The 20,818-nt window shown below is 40.1% G+C and overlaps 1 protein-coding gene across 8 annotated transcripts in view; it reads left to right on the top strand.

The window, feature by feature from the left end:
- The window catches only part of grin2bb (glutamate receptor, ionotropic, N-methyl D-aspartate 2B, genome duplicate b), a 138,099-nt gene that overhangs the window by 105,243 nt on the left and 12,038 nt on the right, over positions 1-20,818 (top strand). For all 8 annotated transcript variants that reach the window (XM_040024496.1, XM_040024498.1, XM_040024500.1 and 5 more), the window contains 6 exons: positions 1,186-1,357; positions 6,075-6,228; positions 8,159-8,284; positions 9,553-9,782; positions 10,874-11,034; positions 12,321-12,508. In XM_040024496.1, coding sequence (XP_039880430.1) covers positions 1,186-1,357; positions 6,075-6,228; positions 8,159-8,284; positions 9,553-9,782; positions 10,874-11,034; positions 12,321-12,508 — 1,031 coding nt within the window. The remainder of the gene's footprint in view (positions 1-1,185; positions 1,358-6,074; positions 6,229-8,158; positions 8,285-9,552; positions 9,783-10,873; positions 11,035-12,320; positions 12,509-20,818) is intronic.

The following is a 20,818-nucleotide window of genomic DNA, read 5'->3' as shown; positions in this document are numbered from 1 at the left end:
GGTGTTAAATGAGAGTAGCACGCCCCCCTTGATGAGCATGTGAACGGTCATAAGGTTGCATCCAGTAAGGATTTTTACTGTTGCTTCTGCTTCTGAGGTTCTTCAGGAATCATTTGATCTAACCAGTGAAATTTTTAATTTCTTATAGTTGAATCTAAGCCTCAGTCAATCCTCGAAAAGCCCCTTTGGTACTAATTTCACCCAATGAATGCCAGCCAATATTTTCCGGCCAGAAAATATACATTTTTCCTACATCCTGCGATTGCCAGAGGCTCTCTGGCTGGTCTCTAGGCCTATGTGACTGGGGCCTTAGTTCACTAGGGTGAGTTACAATTTCAAGCAAGAGGTCATCAACTGCCGTCTCCCTCATGGTGGACTAGCTTTTCACGAGTTTCTTACTCTTTTCATATCGGGGTGGCGTATATAAAGGAAGACAAATTTATTGACTGTATACAAAATCCAAAAGACTAAACAAGGTCTACATAACATGACTACCAAAGAGCATGATAAAGTACAGGCTGCACTACGGAGAAAGAAGACAAACAATCTGATGAGACCAAAGAAAAAAAAGACTATTCATGCATCCAGTACTGATTGGGACCAACAAACAAAAGAGGAATGAGACACAGGTGAAAGCAATCAGGATAATCAGGAAGCTCTCTCTGTAAAAAGTCTTCTCAAGTCAGCCCTCCTGAATGAGCATGTGTATGGGCACTATCTTTTGGTTGCGTCCACAAGGATTTTTACTGTTGTTACAACTGCTTCTGATTCTTTCATTAATTGTTTGATCTAAAAAAGGTCACAAAATATGGTAAAAATTTTAATTTCCCAGAGTTAAATCAAATCCTTGTTTCGAATCACAGCCAGAATACTTTATTAATCACTGAGGAAATTATTGTCCAGTGCAAAATCAGAAAAAGTCTGCTAAAAAAAAGCAAACAAACAACAATTTGCATTGTAAAAGCAAACTTAAAAAGTGTGTAAGTAAAAAAAAAGATCCACATTAAAAGTGTTTATATCTGAACCTAGTATTTCCAGGTGTGGTAATCAGTGCCAAACCTTGGTGATGTCTTCTTTCTTTTGCATTTGCTGGTTTTATGTACTCAGACCAAACAAAACTTTGATCTCGAGTTCGTGAAACCTTTTATCCTGCTCTCTGATTTGCATTTATTCCTCTTTGTCCAGCAATCAAACAGGTGATTCAGGGATTTACATCAAGCGCTGCTGCAAAGGTTTCTGTATCGACATCCTGAAGAAAATCGCCAAGACGGTCAAGTTTACTTATGACCTCTACCTGGTCACCAACGGCAAACACGGCAAAAAGGTTAATGGGACTTGGAACGGCATGGTTGGAGAGGTGAGAATATTTTCTTGTACTCTTCCAGATTCCATGTTAGTTTTTTTTAATCTTTTTAAAATAAATTATTGCCTTAGATACTGTTGCACTGCAGTAGGCAGATGTAGATATAAATGCAGTGTATTGTTGTTCAGAAAACTGATCAATGTTGTTCTAAGTTCATCCCAACACTGGAAAAAAAAGAAAGCATCAGCTTGAAAATACCCTCCGGGACGGTTTGGTCAATTTCATTCAGATCTGCTGGCAAATCAGCTCACTGTGGATTTCATAGCTGGCCGAATGCTGGAGAAAAGCACTGGAGACGTCGCCATACAACCATTATTGAACCATTAGAGAGACACAATTATAGTTTATACTCAAAATCTAAGTATTTTTAATTTCTTTCTCTGATTTCCATCATAACGATTGGACTTACAGTATAACTGCAGTGCTTTATATTTGTATAGCTCATCATTGGTAGCAGTGTGTTGCTGATGGTGGTGCCTACCATCTATTGTATTATTTGCATTCATTCATTCATTCATTTAGTCAACATGAATGAGGTATGACAGAAAAAGGTGCACCATAAATAGACAGATTCTGATGCAGACATTGCTTCCTTGCACAATAGCGGCCGATTGTTTGATTGTGTTATTGCGATTAAGAAAGCAAATGCACATCTTTCTTCATCTTAGTAAGAGATTTGATTGACAACTATTTTGATTATGAAATGGTTGTGATCTGAGAGCCACGTGATGTCCATTCCACGTGCACAGACTCTTAATACTTGATGATTTTTTTCAATGTATATCTCTGTGTAAGTTTGTGTTATTTCATGGCAAACTTGCATGCAGGTTGTTGTCTGTCAGTCCTCAGTCGCACAGGCTAACAACTCCCTGGAAACCTCAGGTCGCTAGGGCAAAAAGTGGAAGTTTCTAACTAAGACCAGGTGAAGAGGTGTGCTGCACCAAAACCTCCTGCGGTCGCTAGCAAATTGCTTAATCTTCTAGTTTACATAGAAGATGCTGGGTTTTCTGGAACAACACGTTCTCATCCCAAAGCGTAACATTTTACGCTAGGTGACAAATCGTCAGCATATTACGTTTTCAGGCACCCAACACCTTCCTACATGACGACATCGGAAAACTGAGGACCTGTGAGAACCGTTTGGACTCAATCTACACATGTTTGCTCTTCTCCTTAAAATCGCTTGCGGACACACTATTTAACGTCATTAACGTGGTGGTTAAGGTTAGGAATAAGGTTATGGTTAGGGCTAGGGAGAAGGTTAGGTTTAGGGCTGGAATACAGGGCTGGAACGACAATTTGACAAATGATCAGGAAATAAACATTTTTCTTTACAACCTGTGATTGCCAGAGTCACTGACTGGTATCTCGGCCTGTGTTACTGGATCCTTAGTTAGCTCACTGAGATACGTTATTGCAACTAGAGCAAGACATCATAAGCTGAGGTTGCATTGCTTTTCATGAATTTATTACTTTTTCCTTTCATGGGTGGAGTGTATAAAAGAGGACTTGAAGTGGATGCTTCAAGAACAACATGCAAGCCATTCATTGACTGCTTATACCCCCCCCCCCCCCCCCCCCCCCAAAAAAAAAAAAAAAAAAAACCCAAAAAGACAAACCAAAACAAAAAAAACCCATAAAAGTCAACATAACAGGAATCTAAAAGAGTATTGAGATCACAGAAACACACAGCAATCAGAAAAAGAACAAAGACGAAAAATATCGTGAGACGAAAGAAGCAGACAGGAGTAGTTATACACTCAAACAAAAAGTCAAGACTAGTTATACACCCTGAGCTGATTGGGAACAAGAAACAAAAGAAGAATGAGAGAGAAAAGTGTGAGCAATCAGGATCATCAGATAACAAAAGTAATATATATATATATGAAGGAAAACTGACCTTAAAGGCAAAACAGGAAATAAAAGAAACACACAAGCATAACTAAGCATGGAACAGGCACAGAAAACAGTGAAGGAGCTACAACTTATAAAAACCACAAATCTAAACCAAAACATTGGATTGCAAACCTGAAACTCATCACTAGACTAAACATAAAGGTAGAATAAGGACTCAAAATCACATGAACTATGACTCACACCTGTACAGTGTCACTAAAGCAGAAACCCAAAGATCGCTAAGAAACAGTAAGACCAGCACATTTTATATGTGAGTGTTTTGTTCAGTTCATTTTGTTGTAGATAGTGAAATAATTTTTGAAACAGCTCTTCTACAGAAACATCTCTTTGCTAGAAGGCCCTAAAAAGGCAGCCAAGTGACCGTAATTCTTTTCATTTTATAAATATTTATTAGTCACTTATTAGCCAGTGTTGTAACATTTGGTGAGAGCTGATATCCAAGAAGAGTAACAGAATTAAGTGGAAGGCGAGCACTTAACATCTGTTAATTAACAGACATTTTTCTTGACAGATGTTTGACTTGTCACAGTAGGAAAACGACAGGTGTATTAATGATGGCTGCATTACACTGGCACATTACACGTACAGGGTATGAGATTATAGCAATTATGTGATAGGTTTAATGAAAGCTAAGCTGTGTGACATGGATTGAACCTTACCGTTGAGTGAGACATCAAATTTAATGCATTTAGACTGCATCATGATAAAACTGCTGCAATTTCTCTGCTATTTCTTTCCACACTGTGTCATTCCTGGTGTGGTCGTGATAACAGCTGGAGGACACATCAGGAAATAACTGCCAGAGCTCAGCTACAGAAAACCTGCTCTGAACATTTTACCTCCATCGGTTTCATAATGCTGCCATTATCGTGATGTTATCTATATTGTTTATTGCTCCTTTTGTGGTTGGGTCATAGATTTATGTATGTTATGTATAGCAGCGTGTTAAGTTTTCTCCCAGGCTGTCTTTGGTCTGGGAGTCTGCCTTTGGGACTGTGGACCCAATTTGAATGTATTTAGTATGCTTTATGTTTATTTATTCAACATATTTTCATTGTTTTCTAATTCTCCCCAGATTTTTAATGATTTGTTTGAAAATATCATTAGAGTACACAGACTTTCAGATTTTAAGCATTTTAAAATCAATTAAGCAATCAAGTGCCTAAAGTATGAAATCAAATACAGATACTGCTACAGTCAGTAAGTGTTATGCTTTAGTTTAATTATTGGTTATTTTTATAGTGAGTTTTATTTCGCTCTAACTGTATATGACGCAGACAGAAAATCCTGTCTGCACACACAAAAAAACAAGCAATGATTCAGTGAACAATGACCAGACTTTCCAAAATTTCCAGTTTTATTATTTTAACTGTCTGCAAGTATCGAGGCCATGTCAAAAATGTAGTTCTTTGAACGGCCTTTGATGTATAACCTATAAATAAGAGAGACATTACTTTGCCCGAAATCCTGGTCCAGCAAATCTCCCAGCGTTGAGATTTTCCTCAACGCTGGGAGATTTGCTGGTCCAACTGGGGCAGCAAATGCTGGTGATTTTTGAACAGTGTTAGCATATGGCGCTAACTCTGTTTGGATTGTGATCAGTGATTTCTTATAAACCAGAAGTTTGATCATCGCCTATTTGTAATGTTACTAAAACACAGTACGCAAAGAACTGCAACAGTTTGACATCTTTGAGTTAATCATAGATAATAAACTTTTCCCATGTTAATTTAGAAGTTTTGGAATTTTTGACGTTAAAAAGAGGAAAAAACCAAAACAAACCCTTTCAGCTTGGTTTTCGCACACTGCGTCATCTCTCTGTTGGTTTCTCACTGCTTCAGCACTTGTTCCCTATAGCTTGGCCTTGGGTGGGGAGAGGGGTGGGGGAGGCTGTGATCAACTCCACAAAAACTCAAGAGGACGCTATGATGGTCCTAATCAGAGATGGGGAAAGAAAAATGCATGTAGAGAAAGGCGGAGTGATTGGGCAAGAGAGGCAGAGAGGGAGAAAGCAGCCTCAAGGAAAGACCCATTTCTCTCCTGCACACATTGCACATCCACCACAATGCAGCCTTCACAAATGAACGCGATGTCAGACCTAACTTATCATGACATCGAGCGAATTATTTCATTATTACGATGGGAACATTGATTAGTGAAGATGTGCAGTGTAGTGTAAACTAAATAAATCTCCAGACCAGTTACCATAGATTGTGGTGTAAATTTGCTGCTGTTATACGTTGGCATAAAGGCAGTGCTATTCAAATGTGCAATGCACCCATGCACAAATTCATTAGTACACATCCTTAAATGCTTAAGCAAGCAGCTAATGATTTAATTTGAATGGGGGAAATAGGACAACAGATGCAGAAAACAGAACAGAACGAGAGAGCAAGAAGAGAGCGGGCCACTATGAAGAAGTGTGACAAACAGAGGGAACAAGCAGCATGCAGGATTCCTGTTCACTCTGGCGTACATACATCCCTTTTTAACAGTCTTTTGTGCTCCTTTTTTATTCATGGCTTGAGGCTCCAGAAACTTTGGACTAAATATACCTGTACACACTTAGAGGGAGGCTGGGCTGGTGGGGAGTTCAGCTCTGACCCAGTGTGGAAATGATCTCCTTTTCCTCCTGATTTCAATCTTTGGGAAAAGCCTGTTGGTCTCTTAGCAAACATGGTGGATAGTTTAAAAATGACAGCACTGATTTACCATCCCCCTTAAAGACCTGGGAATATTCAGCACTGAGCTTCTATGTTCCCCTCCTGTCCGTGTCTGCCTGTTTGTTCCTCAGGTAGTGGATAAGAACGCCCACATGGCGGTGGGTTCGCTCACCATCAACGAGGAGAGGTCAGAGGTCATCGACTTCTCTGTGCCGTTCATTGAGACGGGCATCAGTGTCATGGTCTCCCGTAGCAATGGGACCGTCTCCCCGTCGGCCTTTCTAGGTAAGTAAAAACACACCTGATGGTCCTGGCAGATGTACAGCACAATCAAGAACAATCAGATGCGCACACACACTCGTATCGCATAATAAATGCAGAATCACAGACAGAGACGACACTAGGTTTTCAACAAAATGAGTACATTGCTTGTTTATGGTGAACAACCTGTTCTGGCAGCAATAAAACGAACAAGTTTAACAACACAGAGACATAAAAAGCAACAGGGAGCAAGATATCAGTCAAAATCACTTGAAAAAGGTATGGCTGCAGTGATGAGTATTGAAAAAAGTTTCAAGAATCATTTTTATTGTTGGCATTCAATGCAGGTTTACAGAGAAATGATAAATTTATGGCCTTGAAAACAGCAGCTGACAAAAAAATCTCACTACAAGGTCCACAGAGAGGTTATTCTGAAAGTTTAATGGAATAGCAGATGTTCAACATTTTTAGGAATTTTCCTTCTTAATAATTGAAGAAGGAGCTTAAAGTTCTGTCCTTTTTCCTTTGTGCCAGAGAATCTCATTTCATGTTGCACACGGGGGCAGGCGTTTTTCACACATTTATCAGGACACTCTTTCTGTTGTTCTAAAGCTCATTGGGATGTTTTAAAGTGAAAAAGGAGTAGGCAGAAACTACAATCGTCTTGTTTTGTCAGCTAATTTTTCATGATTTGACAAATGCAGTGTGTTTCCAGTGCATGTTTCCGTCAAAGTAAAAGGTCCTCTGTCCTTTATTAGTTTAGCTATTTATAATATTTAAAGCGCTGGCAGTAAAAATATAATAAGCCTATTACAAAAACACGTTTCTTTCTTCTTTCATTTCTTAAGTTGAATCTACAAAAAAAGCAGGTATTAAATATTTTTGCACTAACAAGGTGATTCCCAAAGAGCTATTACTTAAAAACTTCAAAAAATATTTGAGGAAACTGCACAAGTGGAGGACAAAATCCATTATTAAGCAAAGGACACACAAGAACTGGACTGAAAATCAGTGACAATAGGTCTGATGGAGTGGCCCTGTCATGGTTTGGGGATGCATTTCGGCAAAGTGTTGTTGGGGATCTTGTCAAAATTCATTAGAATTATAAACATCCATCAAAGTTTGATCCACCGTGTAACACCATCTGGTAAGTGTCTGATGGGCAAATTAATTAAGTAATAATTACGTTTTCAGCATCACAATGATCCCAAAACACTTAAAGAACTATTCCTATAGAAAGAAATGACAAAAATGCTGCCTAAGAGAGTTGACGTACCAAACATCGACTCTCAAGCTCATTACAATTGTACAAACTCTTTTTTTCCTTATATACTTACATGTTGTATTTCCATATATGTTTACACACATTTCAATAAAGAAAATGTCCCATTTTCTAAGCAAAACATAATGAAATGAGGGGTTGTTAAGACTTTAAACAGTACTATAAATATGCTGATTTGTTATTGTTTAAAAAGTGATGTAATGTAAAGAATGAAAGGAAAAGAGTTGGACCTCATGAAAGTGCTTAGAAAAATGAAACTGCAAAATACTATAGAGCTGAAAATTGGACAAATTTAACTGAATGTGAACTGCTCAGGAAGAGCTGTCTGGTGAACCTTTGGTGGGGATTGTTTTGTCAGCTACAACACTATGGTGTTTGTCACAGACCATAATATACGATACAAACTACAAAGCAATTGGAAAACGTGCCTTCTTCTCAGTGTTTCTCTTCAGAGGTGCTTGTTAGTGTTCACAGAAACTCAGACAAAATCCATAAATGTGACAAGCACAAAGCACATAGCGTCTGAATACAAATAAGCATGTTGATACCCGAGGGGTGGTGGTGGGGAGGAGGGGGTGGGGGGTTATATTATAATTTACTTTCATTTGCTTTAATGAACTTCCTTTCTCTGTCTTCTCACAACCTCCCTCCCTGTTTCCCTCTCTCTTTCAGAGCCCTTCAGTGCCGACGTCTGGGTGATGATGTTTGTGATGCTGCTGATCGTGTCAGCAGTGGCTGTGTTTGTGTTTGAGTACTTTAGCCCGGTGGGTTACAATCGCTGTCTGGCAGACGGACGAGGTGAGAGGACACACACGTCCATTAACACACAAACCCAGACCCACTCGATTCCTGCTGCTAAAAGGTAACAATGAGGTACATTTTTAGGCAATCTGATGTGCTCTAATGCAGTCTTAGCCAGCAGGCTTTGTTAACTTGAATGCAGCATTCAAACTGAGCCCTCCAGGCGCTAAATTACTTTGACAATCCCGTCTGAATGAGTTCAACTGGAGCTCTGGGACTTCCTACTTGATGTCTTGAGTGCTTATCTGCATCTATAGTCACTTAAGCTCTTTCACTAATGAAAAGGATCATTGGCAAGAACCAGATAGCTGATCTTAAGTATTCTTAGCATCGCTGCGCAAAAACAAAGACTCCTCTGTTCCTGCATTACAAAATCGTTTCTGTTCTCAAATATTACAGCAGCATTACACCGCCACATCTACGGTTGTAAAACTGCTGAATACAGTTAACAAGATCTGGTACCTTACACTGAAAATGTATGTCAGGTCTAATGATGTCTGACAGTATCAAACAACACTACCCTGTTGAATCAAATGCAGTCTCAGCACTCCATTCATATCAACTTGCCTATCAAAATCAATGGCTCAGATTCATTCTGGGTTTCCTTTTTTTCCCTCTAGCTTTTATATGCTCGCTCTGTTTGACTCTGAGGATTGTATTAGGTTGCCACAATAGCAACCTCTCAAGATAAAATCAGAGAAGTGTTATATTGCTGCTTACAGCCTTTTTTTTCTTTCAAGGACCGAAGGGAATAAAATAGTTTGGAGTAATGTTTCCTACAGTGCTGTTTTCTGAATGTCTTATGGGTTGTGTCACTTAATCGCTGGGTTGTGTAAGGCTGTTGTCCTGTACTGCTGCTGCAGCTGTAGCATATGTAATTGCAGCCTGCTGTGCGCCCATCTCCCCCCCACCTCCCTTCGTCCCTCTCCTCATTTCTGTGGTAGGTAGTGTATCCTTCCTGCCACCTTGTCATACTCCCGTAGAGGTAGGTGGAGCAGAGTTAGTAGTGTGTAACAGTGGGTTGTCATTGCCATGTCTGGAAGAACAGATGTTGACTGTAGAGCACATCCTGCGATCACTGACAAACTAAAGGATGGGGCTAAATCTATGCCGTGTTGCTCCCATCCATCAAATGAGTCCTTCAATGAGTAAATGCAGATAAAGCAAGGTAATACCTGTGATCTGTGAAACTGATCCCTTTTTCTTCTCCCATTTTGCTTTGCATCCTCCTCCTCCCCCTCCTCTCCTGTCATTCTGTCTCCCAGAGCCCGGCGGCCCCTCCTTCACCATCGGTAAGGCCATCTGGCTGCTTTGGGGTCTGGTTTTCAACAACTCTGTCCCTGTGCAGAATCCCAAAGGCACCACCAGTAAGATCATGGTGTCAGTGTGGGCCTTCTTTGCTGTCATCTTCCTGGCATCCTACACTGCCAACCTGGCTGCCTTCATGATCCAGGAGGAGTACGTTGACCAGGTGTCAGGCCTGTCAGACAAAAAGGTGTGAATTTAAGGCAATGTGATAGTTTGTGGGGTGAAGGAGCACATGGGTGTGAACACATGTGAGAGTGGGCTACTTAATTTGGAGTAAAACTAGTGTCTGTTTTATTATTTTTTTTATTAATTTGCTTTTTCTATTTAGAATGAATATTTAATTCAGTTTTATTTATATAGCAGCAAATCACAACAACAGCCACCTAAAGGTGCTTTATTTTGTAAGTTAAGGAGCCTGTATTACTGCAGACAGCAGCCTGCTTTGAGCAAGCACACAGTGGGAAGGAAAAACTCACTTTTAACTGCAAGAAACCTTCGACAAAACCAGGCTCAGGGAGGAACAGCCATCTGCTGTGACCGGTAGGGGGTGAGGGGAGGAAGATGAGACCAAAAACCCCTAAAATATGGATGAGTGTTTCGATTCAGTGCTTTGAACTTATTTGATCTCTCTGCTAACTTGCTACTGTAGCTAGTTTTCATGCAGGTGCAACATGTGGTTTTTCAGAATGGGGCCGTTAGCTTATTGTAACTGGTAGTTTAATGTAATAGCTCAGTCACAGAGTAAAAATAGACAGAACCTCCTTACAACAAATGAAAAAAATGCTTGCCTGGCGGTTGCATTTAAATTTTTATTTTTCCTCTGTCCAGAGGTCGAGGGTGTTACACTCTCAACATCTTTCCACACTTGATTGCAAAACGATTGCACAGGTTGCTTCTCATAAGGGGACACAACCCTGTATGGATGGATGGATGAGACTGATGTGCATTTTGAATTTGCCATTTAATCTAGAAAAATTAAAAAATTAACGACTTCATCAAGTAATTAAATAAGAAATAAAACTAAGAAACTAAAACTGCTGCTTTGATCTTTTCAGTATTTTTATGCTTCTAACATAAATTGCACATCTTTATTCTGAACTTGATCTGATGTGTCATACATATTTGTCTAAACATGTCCAAGGATTCTTCACATCTCTAAACAGTTAGTTGATTTTAAGCTTGCTAAAGTCCTGCTTAACAGTGCATTAAAAGGCTATTTGATGCAGCTCACTGCTCTTTTCTCTGTGTGTTTTCTTTTCCCGAAACCCCCCACCGCAGTTCCAGAAGCCTAACGAATTCTCGCCGCCGTTCCGGTTCGGCACAGTGCCCAATGGGAGCACAGAACGCAACATCCGCAACAACTACCGGGACATGCATGCCTACATGACGAGCTTCCACCAGAAGAATGTAGACGAAGCCCTGTACAGTCTGAAGACTGGGTGAGGAGCAGAGAGATAGCGGGCCTGATGTGGGACGCTAGGAGGGAGTTGAAAAGATTTCAGGAGGGAGAAGAGAGACTGTGTTATGGAGCCGTAAGGTCCTGTACTGATGCAATACACAGAAAAGATGATGAAGGAAAAAGGAGAGGGAGACAGAGGAAAAGAGAGCATTCTGGGTAATGTGGGTGGGCAGCGTATCTGCCTGCCACTGGCACCCAGAATAGCAGCGTAGCATGCGTTTGCTCTGAAAGCTAGGTAACATCTTTACTTCCTCTTCACTCTTTCTCTCTCCCTGTCTTCAAACGCTTTCACCCACCACGGCTGGAGAAAACAGAACAGGGACGAACCTGTGATGAAGGGCACAGAGGTCCTGGAGCCCTGAGGGGCCCTTGGTGGAGATTTGTCACCAATCTGAAGACCGTCATGTCATTGTATCTGTTAACCCAGGGTTAATATGGATAGAACACAATGCAGAGGTTTTACAGGAAACATGGCAGTTCACCACCCCAGACCCTGAAACACTTTGGTCTCATGGTCAGTTTAGTTACTGAGCTTGAAGATTCGTTCTCAACACTGGAAACAAAAGTGATATATTTTACTTCTTCACATCTGAATGGAATTGGTCATTTAAACAGCGAGGTTTATATTTGAACTCTATGACCGGTGTTTAGGTGTTATCTATCACATGATGACACCTAAACAATTTCCATGACAAGAGAACAACCTAAAATAGATTCCTTTCCTCATTACAGAAGAGTTAATGGCCTAAATTTCTCCTACCTGGTTTACTGTACTAATTTATATTTTATTTGTATTTTAACTGAATTGCCTCTGTGCTGTTACTGCCTTAAAAGATCACACCGTCTTGCCTTGTAGCACTTTATATGAGAGAAACTCAATTTCCTTGTAAATTTTCTCAGTGTTTTGCAATTTCTTATTAACTGTTACCTGAAAAAAGAGAATTAATACCAATTAATCATAAACAAGCATAGCTTGGAGTTTGCAGTCAGTGCAGTGGATACCAGGTCAGGTCAACATGCAAAAATGTGCAGAGACAAACATATCATTAAAAATGACTTACCTGCCTTTTTTCTTTACTGCCTAATCACACCGTACTTTACAGGAAACCTCTCAGACCATTCAATGACACAGATGATTGTGATTCAGTGTCTTAAAATCTCCATTTGACATAATGAATCGGTGATTTGAACATTGTCACTATTTGTGGTGAAGGTGGCTTCACAGCTTTGACTTCCAGCTCATTTTTCTTCTGTCATCCTTCACAGCAAATTGGATGCCTTCATCTATGACGCTGCAGTGCTAAACTACATGGCTGGCAGAGATGAGGGGTGTAAGCTGGTCACCATCGGGAGCGGCAAAGTGTTTGCCTCCACCGGATACGGCATCGCCATCCAGAAAGACTCAGGGTGGAAACGGGCCGTAGATCTGGCTATTCTGATGCTATTTGGAGATGGTAAGGACTGAAATGATGCAATACAGGAAATTAATAAATATTCTAGTGTCTCGTATCTCATATAACAATTATACAAGTTATGCAAGTCATCACAGTCTTAAAAGATTAGATAACTGTCATGTAAATTTAGTATTTTAAAGATAATGATGTGTTTTTAGTGTCATAACTGCAGTGACTATTGCCTACTGCAGAGAGGGCTTGGGCAAGTAATGTTGTGATAGTGATATTACAGGCAAATTAAATAGACCATTACTTTTAAGAAACTTCTGCTGCAGCCTTAATTTGTACAATAATCATTCAGGTTGAAAATAACAAAGTGAAGTCATGCTATCATCGGGGTAGTAAAACTGGAGTCATGGAAGGAGCAGTGACTCAGAAGGTGGCCGGTGCTCGGTGACAACCCAAGAGCCTGCTGATGAAACCCAGCAGTCAGCGAGGCTGTCGAGCTGCAGGATGAGGCCTCCAGAGCCAGGTTGGCTCATCGCAGGCCTTAATCAACAGCGCGGTACCAGCAGGCCTGAAAGGCTGCAGCTGCTGTGGCTGTAGAAATAAAAGTTTCAACGGGGGATGGTTTGGTTATTTGGTAGCTCGGGAGGTGTTTTTGCAAAAGCCCGCTTTGGCAAAGAAATTAAATATTGACCTTAACTGAACATTGCTAGGAGTAACGCTGGACAAAGGTGGTCTTGAAATGCTGAACCCTGTAGATGTTGTTCGATTGTTGTGATCGTCTTATGTCTCCACATTGATTTCAGGAACAGGGCCTACGGAACGGCAGAGTGATTAGGTGGAAAAACCAAATTCAGCTCGAACACCTTATTTGATTTGTTCAGGCTCGGTCTGGAGCACATCAGTAAGGATGGTCCTATACATATATCAGTGACGTGATTTAAATGTTTGTCTGCAGCAGTAATGTATCGAAGGGGGTTAAAAATGTTATATTTTGATTTTGACTCTGTTAGAGTCAAAATCAAAATATAGTAACTTTGCTTAAGTCAAAGTTTTCTTTTTACCTTTGTAATATTGAACACCCATAGATCATCCACTGTCTAAAATAAGCAGTTTTAGCACCTCTTCTCACTTTAAGCCTCCTTTACTATGATCGACTGCCCCTCGTGAACACAAGGTATGGACAGCAGGTGGGTGTGTTCATCTCAGGTGGGTATGGTTACCAGGTAGGTATCGTCTGGTGGGTATGGTCATCTTAAACAGAAAAATAGGAATAGGGATGTTTACTGTCATTCACAAAAATCCAAAATTAGAAAAAAAACTGGCCATATTTTATCACACACACACACACATATACATGTATTTATATATTTATATATATATATATATATATATATATATATATATATATATATATATATATATATATATATATATATATATATGTATATATGTATATATAAATACATATATATGTGTGTGTGTGTGTGTCAGAAAAGAATAATAGGTCCACTTGAAAGTAAAGTCCTTCCCATTTTTTGACTGATGTACAGTTTAATAGATACAGACATATAAAAACTTTAAAGCTCAGTCTACAATGAAAAGTACATACATTTTTTAAAACCTTCACCACCTCCACTGGGTGATACGTGATATGTGCAGGGAGTTCTGGGGCAGGCAGCACTGAGTGCTTATAACCAGCACATTTATCTTTCTTTAAATTGGTGGTGCAGCTTCATCATATATTATGGTGGCACCATTACATCAATATGGTGTTATTTCAATATAAAGGAGGCAGAGTCCTGAATACAGGACTCAAAGGAGAGGAACTAGAAAATAATGGTGTTGACACCGTCTGTGAAATGTGATACTGTATGCATCACAGAGCAATGCTCTCAGTTTGCCGGTTCTGTTTTGCTTTAAGCTCCAGCTCCGTGTGTTTTGGGTGGTGACTGAAAGAAAGCAGCAGGATGTTTGATGTCATTCTAAAAGAGTGATGATGATGAGAGCACTGATCCACGAGAGGCTTAGTATTGAGCTGCCACCCTCTACATGATCAGAGTATTGGGCTAGCAAACAAGGTTTGGGTACACAGTGATGGTGCAAACTTTGCAACTCCTTTTGGACGAGGGTTGGCTACAAACTGCTGGCAGAGGTTCGTGCAGTGAGATAGGTGACAAATGAAACTATAGTGAACCTAGAATGAATTCAGCTCATCTGTATCACAGTCCTGTGAAAAACCAAGTACACTCCATTATTCAAAGCTTGTAGAACCACCTTTAGCAGCAATAACTTGAATTTTTTTTTGTATGATTTTTGTCAGTCTCTCACATCTTTGTTGGGGGATTTTGGCCCCGTATTCTTTACACATTGCTTCAATTTATTGATTTTTGCACTCATTTTTTTATGCACAGCTCTTTTAAGGTCTGACCACGACCTTTGATGTGTGGATTTTGACTGGGCCATTGCAACAGCTTAGTTGTTTTCTTTTTCAGCTATTCTGTTATAGATTTGTTGGTCTGCTTGGGATCATTGTTCTGTTGCATGAACCAAGCTTTAGGGAGTTCATGGCTGACTGAATGACTGCAATGGGCCAAGGTCCTGTGGCTCAAATCATCACCCCGCCACCACCGTGCTTGACAGTTAGCATGAGGTGTTTGCGCTGATATGCTGTTTCGAGTTGTGGTGGTTTTCTCCAAACATAGACTGTGCATTCTGGCCAAAAATCACCTTGGTCTTGTCTTTCCAAAGAACATTATTCCAGACGTCTTGTGATTTGTTCAGATAAACTTTGCAAACTTAAGTTGTTTTGCCATGTTCATTTTTTTGAGAAAAGCAACCTATCCAAACAAGCCATACTGGTTTGGGCTTTTTCTAATTGTACTGTCATAACACGCTAACTAAGGCCTGTGGAGTCTGATTTGTATCTACAGAGTTTTTTTTGCAGTTTCTCTGAGTCTGACTTTGGGGTGAATTGGAGTTGCTGGGATGTCCACTCCTCAGAAGATTGTGGCATTGTATTAACATACACCTTAATGCTCCAGACCGGAAAACTGAAAACTTTTCTGCTTTTGTAGAAGTGTATACACTAGATGTCAATCATTTACTCAAGCCCGTAGCATCTGGCTGCTACTTACCCTCTGAATTCCTGAGGAAGCAGTAATGGTATACTTAGTTTTTCCTAGGACTGCACTGAAACCTGGGAAAGCTCTTTTTTTCATGTGACTGTACATACTGTAAATCACCAATTGTCACCAACTTGTCAGTGGTGGTAGTTTCTCCACCCATGAAACGTGCAACTGCTGAATGTAGACTGTGTTATTTGTATAAATTAGTCCAGTCAGAAATGTTAACAAGGGAAAAGTTCGAGGGGTACTCCAGGGGGAACTAAAGCACCCCAGGAAAATAGTTTGATGTCCTTAGCATATTCGCTCCTGTAGCTGTGAAAGGGAAATGCAGTCTAATTAATTAATTTAAATGAAATGACCGACCCGGGAGGTTAAAAAGCAGTGCTTTTAGCTAATGGCAACTCTGATATTTTTTTTATTTATATTTATTCAAAGCTGAACATGAACAACAGTTGTTCTCTGTGTTTAGATTCACACACGGAAGGCTTTACATATGAAAGGAAGGATCATGTAAAACACACACACAGTGATTTACTGTAAATGAAAGCAAAAAGTAGCAGAGGTTGTCACACTGAGCTAAAAAAAAAAATCTGTTTCATGATTTTCTCTTTTGTTTCTACGAGGGGTCCAGGCTACCCCCACCCCACCCAAAGATGGTAGGATTTATAAGTAGGATTTATCACAGGGCTGTTGTATTAACCTACATAAGTGATGTAGACCTAATGAACTGGAGAGTTGATGGTATATCTATTTGCATAGACAGGAAGAGTCTGTCTGATATTTGTGTGAAACAGAAAATAGAGTCTGACCTTTAAAGTTATATATTCAATATTGTTCAAAAGTCTCGAGCCATCCTGCGTTTCTTTATATTTTGTTTCCAGACTTTCTGGTAATTTTTTAAAAGAGGTCTTGAGGCTTTCAGGAGGACTTTCAAAGTGTTTCTTTGGATATCGACTGCTTTTTCACTAGTTTTCAGTCTAGTTCTTGTAGCTGATTATTTTCAGGGATTTTTTTCTTCTTTTTTTTTAACCACATAACTGTGACCTATGAATTATTCAAGCATAAAAAGACACCACACTCAAGGTATAAAGGTGTTGTGTCAATACATAACAGACAACCTAGCAAAGATTCTGCTGAAGCCTAATCAGAAATGGTCTCTTCCGTAACCCCTTAGCAGTCGGACGTACCGTGGGCGGTACGTCCGACTCCTAACCCTTTTAGGCAAAATTTGTAGGACTGCTAAGGGGTTAAGAAGCCAATCTTACCATGATACCATGCATCTGATTGGCAACAGTTTCAGTTTTCAGCATGACAATGATCCCAAACGCTCAGCCAGTGCAGTAAAATAGAACCTGAATAATAATGGATTGGATTTATATAGCGCTTTTCAAGGCACTCAAAGCGTTTTATAATGCCACTATTCATTCACTCTCACATTCACACACTGGTGGAGGCAGCTACAGTTGTAGCCACAGCTGCCCTGGGGCAGACTGACAGAAGCGAGGCTGCCATATCGCGCCATCGGCCCCTCTGGCCAACACCAGTAGGCAGTGGTGTCTTGCCCAAGGACACAACGACCAGGACAGAGAGCCCAGGGATCGAACCGGCGACCTTCCGGTTACAGATACGCCTCCCAACCCCCTGAGCCACGGTCGCCCCGTGTTACACTTTCTATTCAAAACACTGAGTGTTTTGAATAGAAAAACACTCAGTGTTGATGACTCACCTATCAGTCATGGATTGGTCTGCCCAGGGCCTTGACGGCAACACTGTTGAAGCAGTTTAGGATCATTTTGACTGAGAAGAGAACAAAAGGCAGCCAACATCCAAAGAAGAGCTTTGAATGTCTTTCAAGAAGCCTTCAAAAACATTTACTCAAGACTACTTAAAGAAACTACCAGAAAGCTTGTTCACAGAAGTTCATGATGTGTTGAAGAATAAAGGTGGTCATACCAAAAATTTACTTTTAAGTTTGTTAAAACTGTACAAATTCTGTTTTACTTATTATCTTTTCATCTGTGATGGCATGTTTCAGTAAACTTATTCCTCATTTTCCAAGCAAAATTTTAAAAAATGAGGGGTGGCTCAAGACTTTTGCACAGTACCCTACTGTACTAAAAAAATAATAGTGAAACTACCTCCTTGGTCTTGGTACTACCGTTACATTTTGTACCTCAGGAAATAAAAGACACAACTGCTCCTGATGTGAATCTTTGCCTTCAGAGAATACACCTTCTCCACTTCGACTGATAGCATGTCCTCCACACTGCTCACCTCACTACCTGCCAGATCTTATACTCTACAGCACGCTGACACACACTCACACATACACAGACGTGGCCTTCCAGGTGCTATCACTTTCCATTGTGTCGTGCGAGATGGATAAAGAGGTCAGTACGGAGAGAACATTCACCTTGGGTCAGATCGTTCAGAGTCAGATTGATCCAGACGTCGACACACACTGTTGGGAACTTCCCGAGTGGCGTACATTAAAGTGCTGGCTTGTGAAAGGATGTGATTGTGACATGTAGCTGTGTGGATGCTTGAGTGTTGTGACACGTCTCCACGAATTTATCCAAATGGAAGTAAAATCTTGCCGTGTACACGAGGCCAGCACATCAAGCATTACCTCTCATTACCTCTTGCAGATTGTTTGGCTGTCAACACACATACAGGTTAAGAGATCAGACTCATCGATGTTTGCTCATTTCTGTTGCTTCCTGTTTGAGTCAAGTTGTATGCAGAGGGGAAGGGGTCAGTAGCGGCTTTGCAACAGGAAATAGTGGAACTGCATACAGAACAGCCAGGAATGATGCAGGATCAGGAGGAACAGGTAAAGGTGGAGGAGAGGGGTGGGGTGGGAACAATGAAAAATAAGAATAAGCGGAGTAATAGGAGAAGAATTTTAATCATAGATATTTCTTTCACATGATAAATTCTGCTCATTAATCTAATATATCATCAATTTGGTTCACATTCTACAAAAAAAGCACACACTATGCAGATTTAATAGCAGTAAGTATTCAGTTTGGAGAGCTGTTGCAAACTGTTTAGATGAATCAGTCATGCTGGAGCTAAACATCTGTTTGGAAATTTAAAGGGAATCAATGAATTCCCATTTGTGCTTTGTAGACACAAGTCAGTCTAAAAAGTAGGTTATTCTATCAAATATTTCTCAGGCAATCTCCCACCACTTTGATCATTTAAATTGCCTTTTTGAGGCCATTTATTTCCCAAATCTTTCTGCCCTAATGTGACGTGATGCTCATTCTATTGTTTCAGCTCTGTTGATGTGACAAAAGTAGTTCTTTAATCACCAAAAAAATCACCTTGCAACGGTTTGCATTTCCCCAAGTTGAAAGGTTATACTCCTTGTTTTAGTCCATCCAATGACTATCTGTGTGTTACTCATCAGCATGAAAAAACTGTCAGCCCCCCACTTTAATACTACCACATAACACAGTGCTCTGTATCCCTCACTGAGGCTCATTTTGGTCTTAATGTACCAACCTACTGTTTGTCCCAGCAAGTCTAGTACTTTTATTTTATCAATGGAGTCTCAAACACGTGCACAGCTTTGCCGTCTTCATTGGCACTATGTCTCTTACTCTCACCTCGACATATGGACATAGATGACATGCATATTTTGTTTTTTTTTAACATGCAGGGTTAATATTTTATCCTAAGCAACAATCTTTCCCTAAACCAAAGTAGTTTTTCGTCAATACACCCAAACAAAAATTAAATGAACACAAAAGTTGAAAAATGTAACTAAAAACAGAATGCATCGATTTGCAAATATTCTAAACCCATGTTTTATTCACAGTAAAATGCAGAAAACATGACATTTTGAAAGTGAGACATTTTTATTTCATAAAACAAATATTAGCTCATTTTGAATTTGGCAGTAACACCTTTCATAAACGTTGGGTAACAAAAGGCTGGAAAATTAAGTGGTACTAAAAAGAAACAGCTGGAGGAACATTTTGTAACTAATTAGGTGAACTTTCAACAAGTCAGTAAAATGATTGGACCATCGAGCGGCAGATGGCCGCCCATCCCTGAGCTTCATTCTTCTGGAGGTTTCTTCCTGTTAAAAGGCATATTTCCTTTCTACTGTCACGCAAGTGATTACACATGGGCTACATGTGATTGTTAGGGTTTTCTCTGTATTATTGTAGGGTCTTTACCTTACAGCATAAAGTTGTATTGTTGTGATTTGGTGCCATATTAATAAAACTGAATTGAACTGAACTATAAAGAGAGCATGTTTGACAGGCAGAGTTTCTCAGAGGCAAAGGTGGACAGAGATTCCCCAATCTGCAAACAAAACTGTGTCTGCAAGCTGTGGAACTTCATCCTAATTATAGAATATTGTTCCGCAATGTAAAATTGCAAAACTGAAGTTCTAATCATGTATATTACATAGTATCAGCAAAACATCCAGAGAATCTGGAGAAATCTCTGTGCGCAAGGGACAAGTCCATAAATCAATACTGGCTGTAATCTTTGGGCGCTCGGGCAGGACTGCATGATTCTGTCATAGAAATCACTGCACGGACTCAGAAACACTTCCAGAACTCAGTGTCTGTGAGACGACTGCGTCATCTAAAAATGTATGTTGCAAAAACGTAGTCATATATGAAAATGATCCAGAAACACCGCCGTCTTCTTTTGACCTAAGCTCTTTGAAAATGTAATAAGACGAAGTGGAAAATGTCAATTTTGAATTTAAAATTCTTTTCGTAAAACATGGATCCTGCATTCTCCAGACCAAAGAGAAGAGGCTCCATCTGGCTTGTAATCAGAGCTCAGTTCAAAAGCCTGAATCTGGTGTTAGAGCATTCTCATTCCCAACGTGTAACATACCGACGATTTGTAACGGCCCGAGGCATTGCATAGTAACGCGAAAGTTACCCTTCCACATCCTTTTGAGACGATCCGGATTCTCAATTGAATCTAACAGATTACCGCTTGTGGCGGTAACACATCTCCGTTTCCGGAGCAGAGGCTCCAGCCCTCCATTCCAGGCCTAACTATAACCTTAATCCTTAACCAAAACCTTAACCCTATCAGATCGTGTTTTCCAAAGTGATTCCAAACAGCTCTCATGCCTCCGAGCGCATAACATACTGACGATTTGTCACATACAGGGAGTGCAGAATTATTAGGCAAGTTGTATTTTTGAGGAATATTTTTATTATTGAACAACAACCATGTTCTCAATGAACCCAAA

This window comes from Simochromis diagramma, unplaced genomic scaffold (genome assembly GCF_900408965.1).
Source record: "Simochromis diagramma unplaced genomic scaffold, fSimDia1.1 OVJJ01000302.1, whole genome shotgun sequence".
Taxonomy (NCBI): domain Eukaryota; kingdom Metazoa; phylum Chordata; class Actinopteri; order Cichliformes; family Cichlidae; genus Simochromis; species Simochromis diagramma.
Note: the sequence above shows the minus strand (reverse complement) of the source record. Positions and strands in the feature narration are given on the sequence as shown.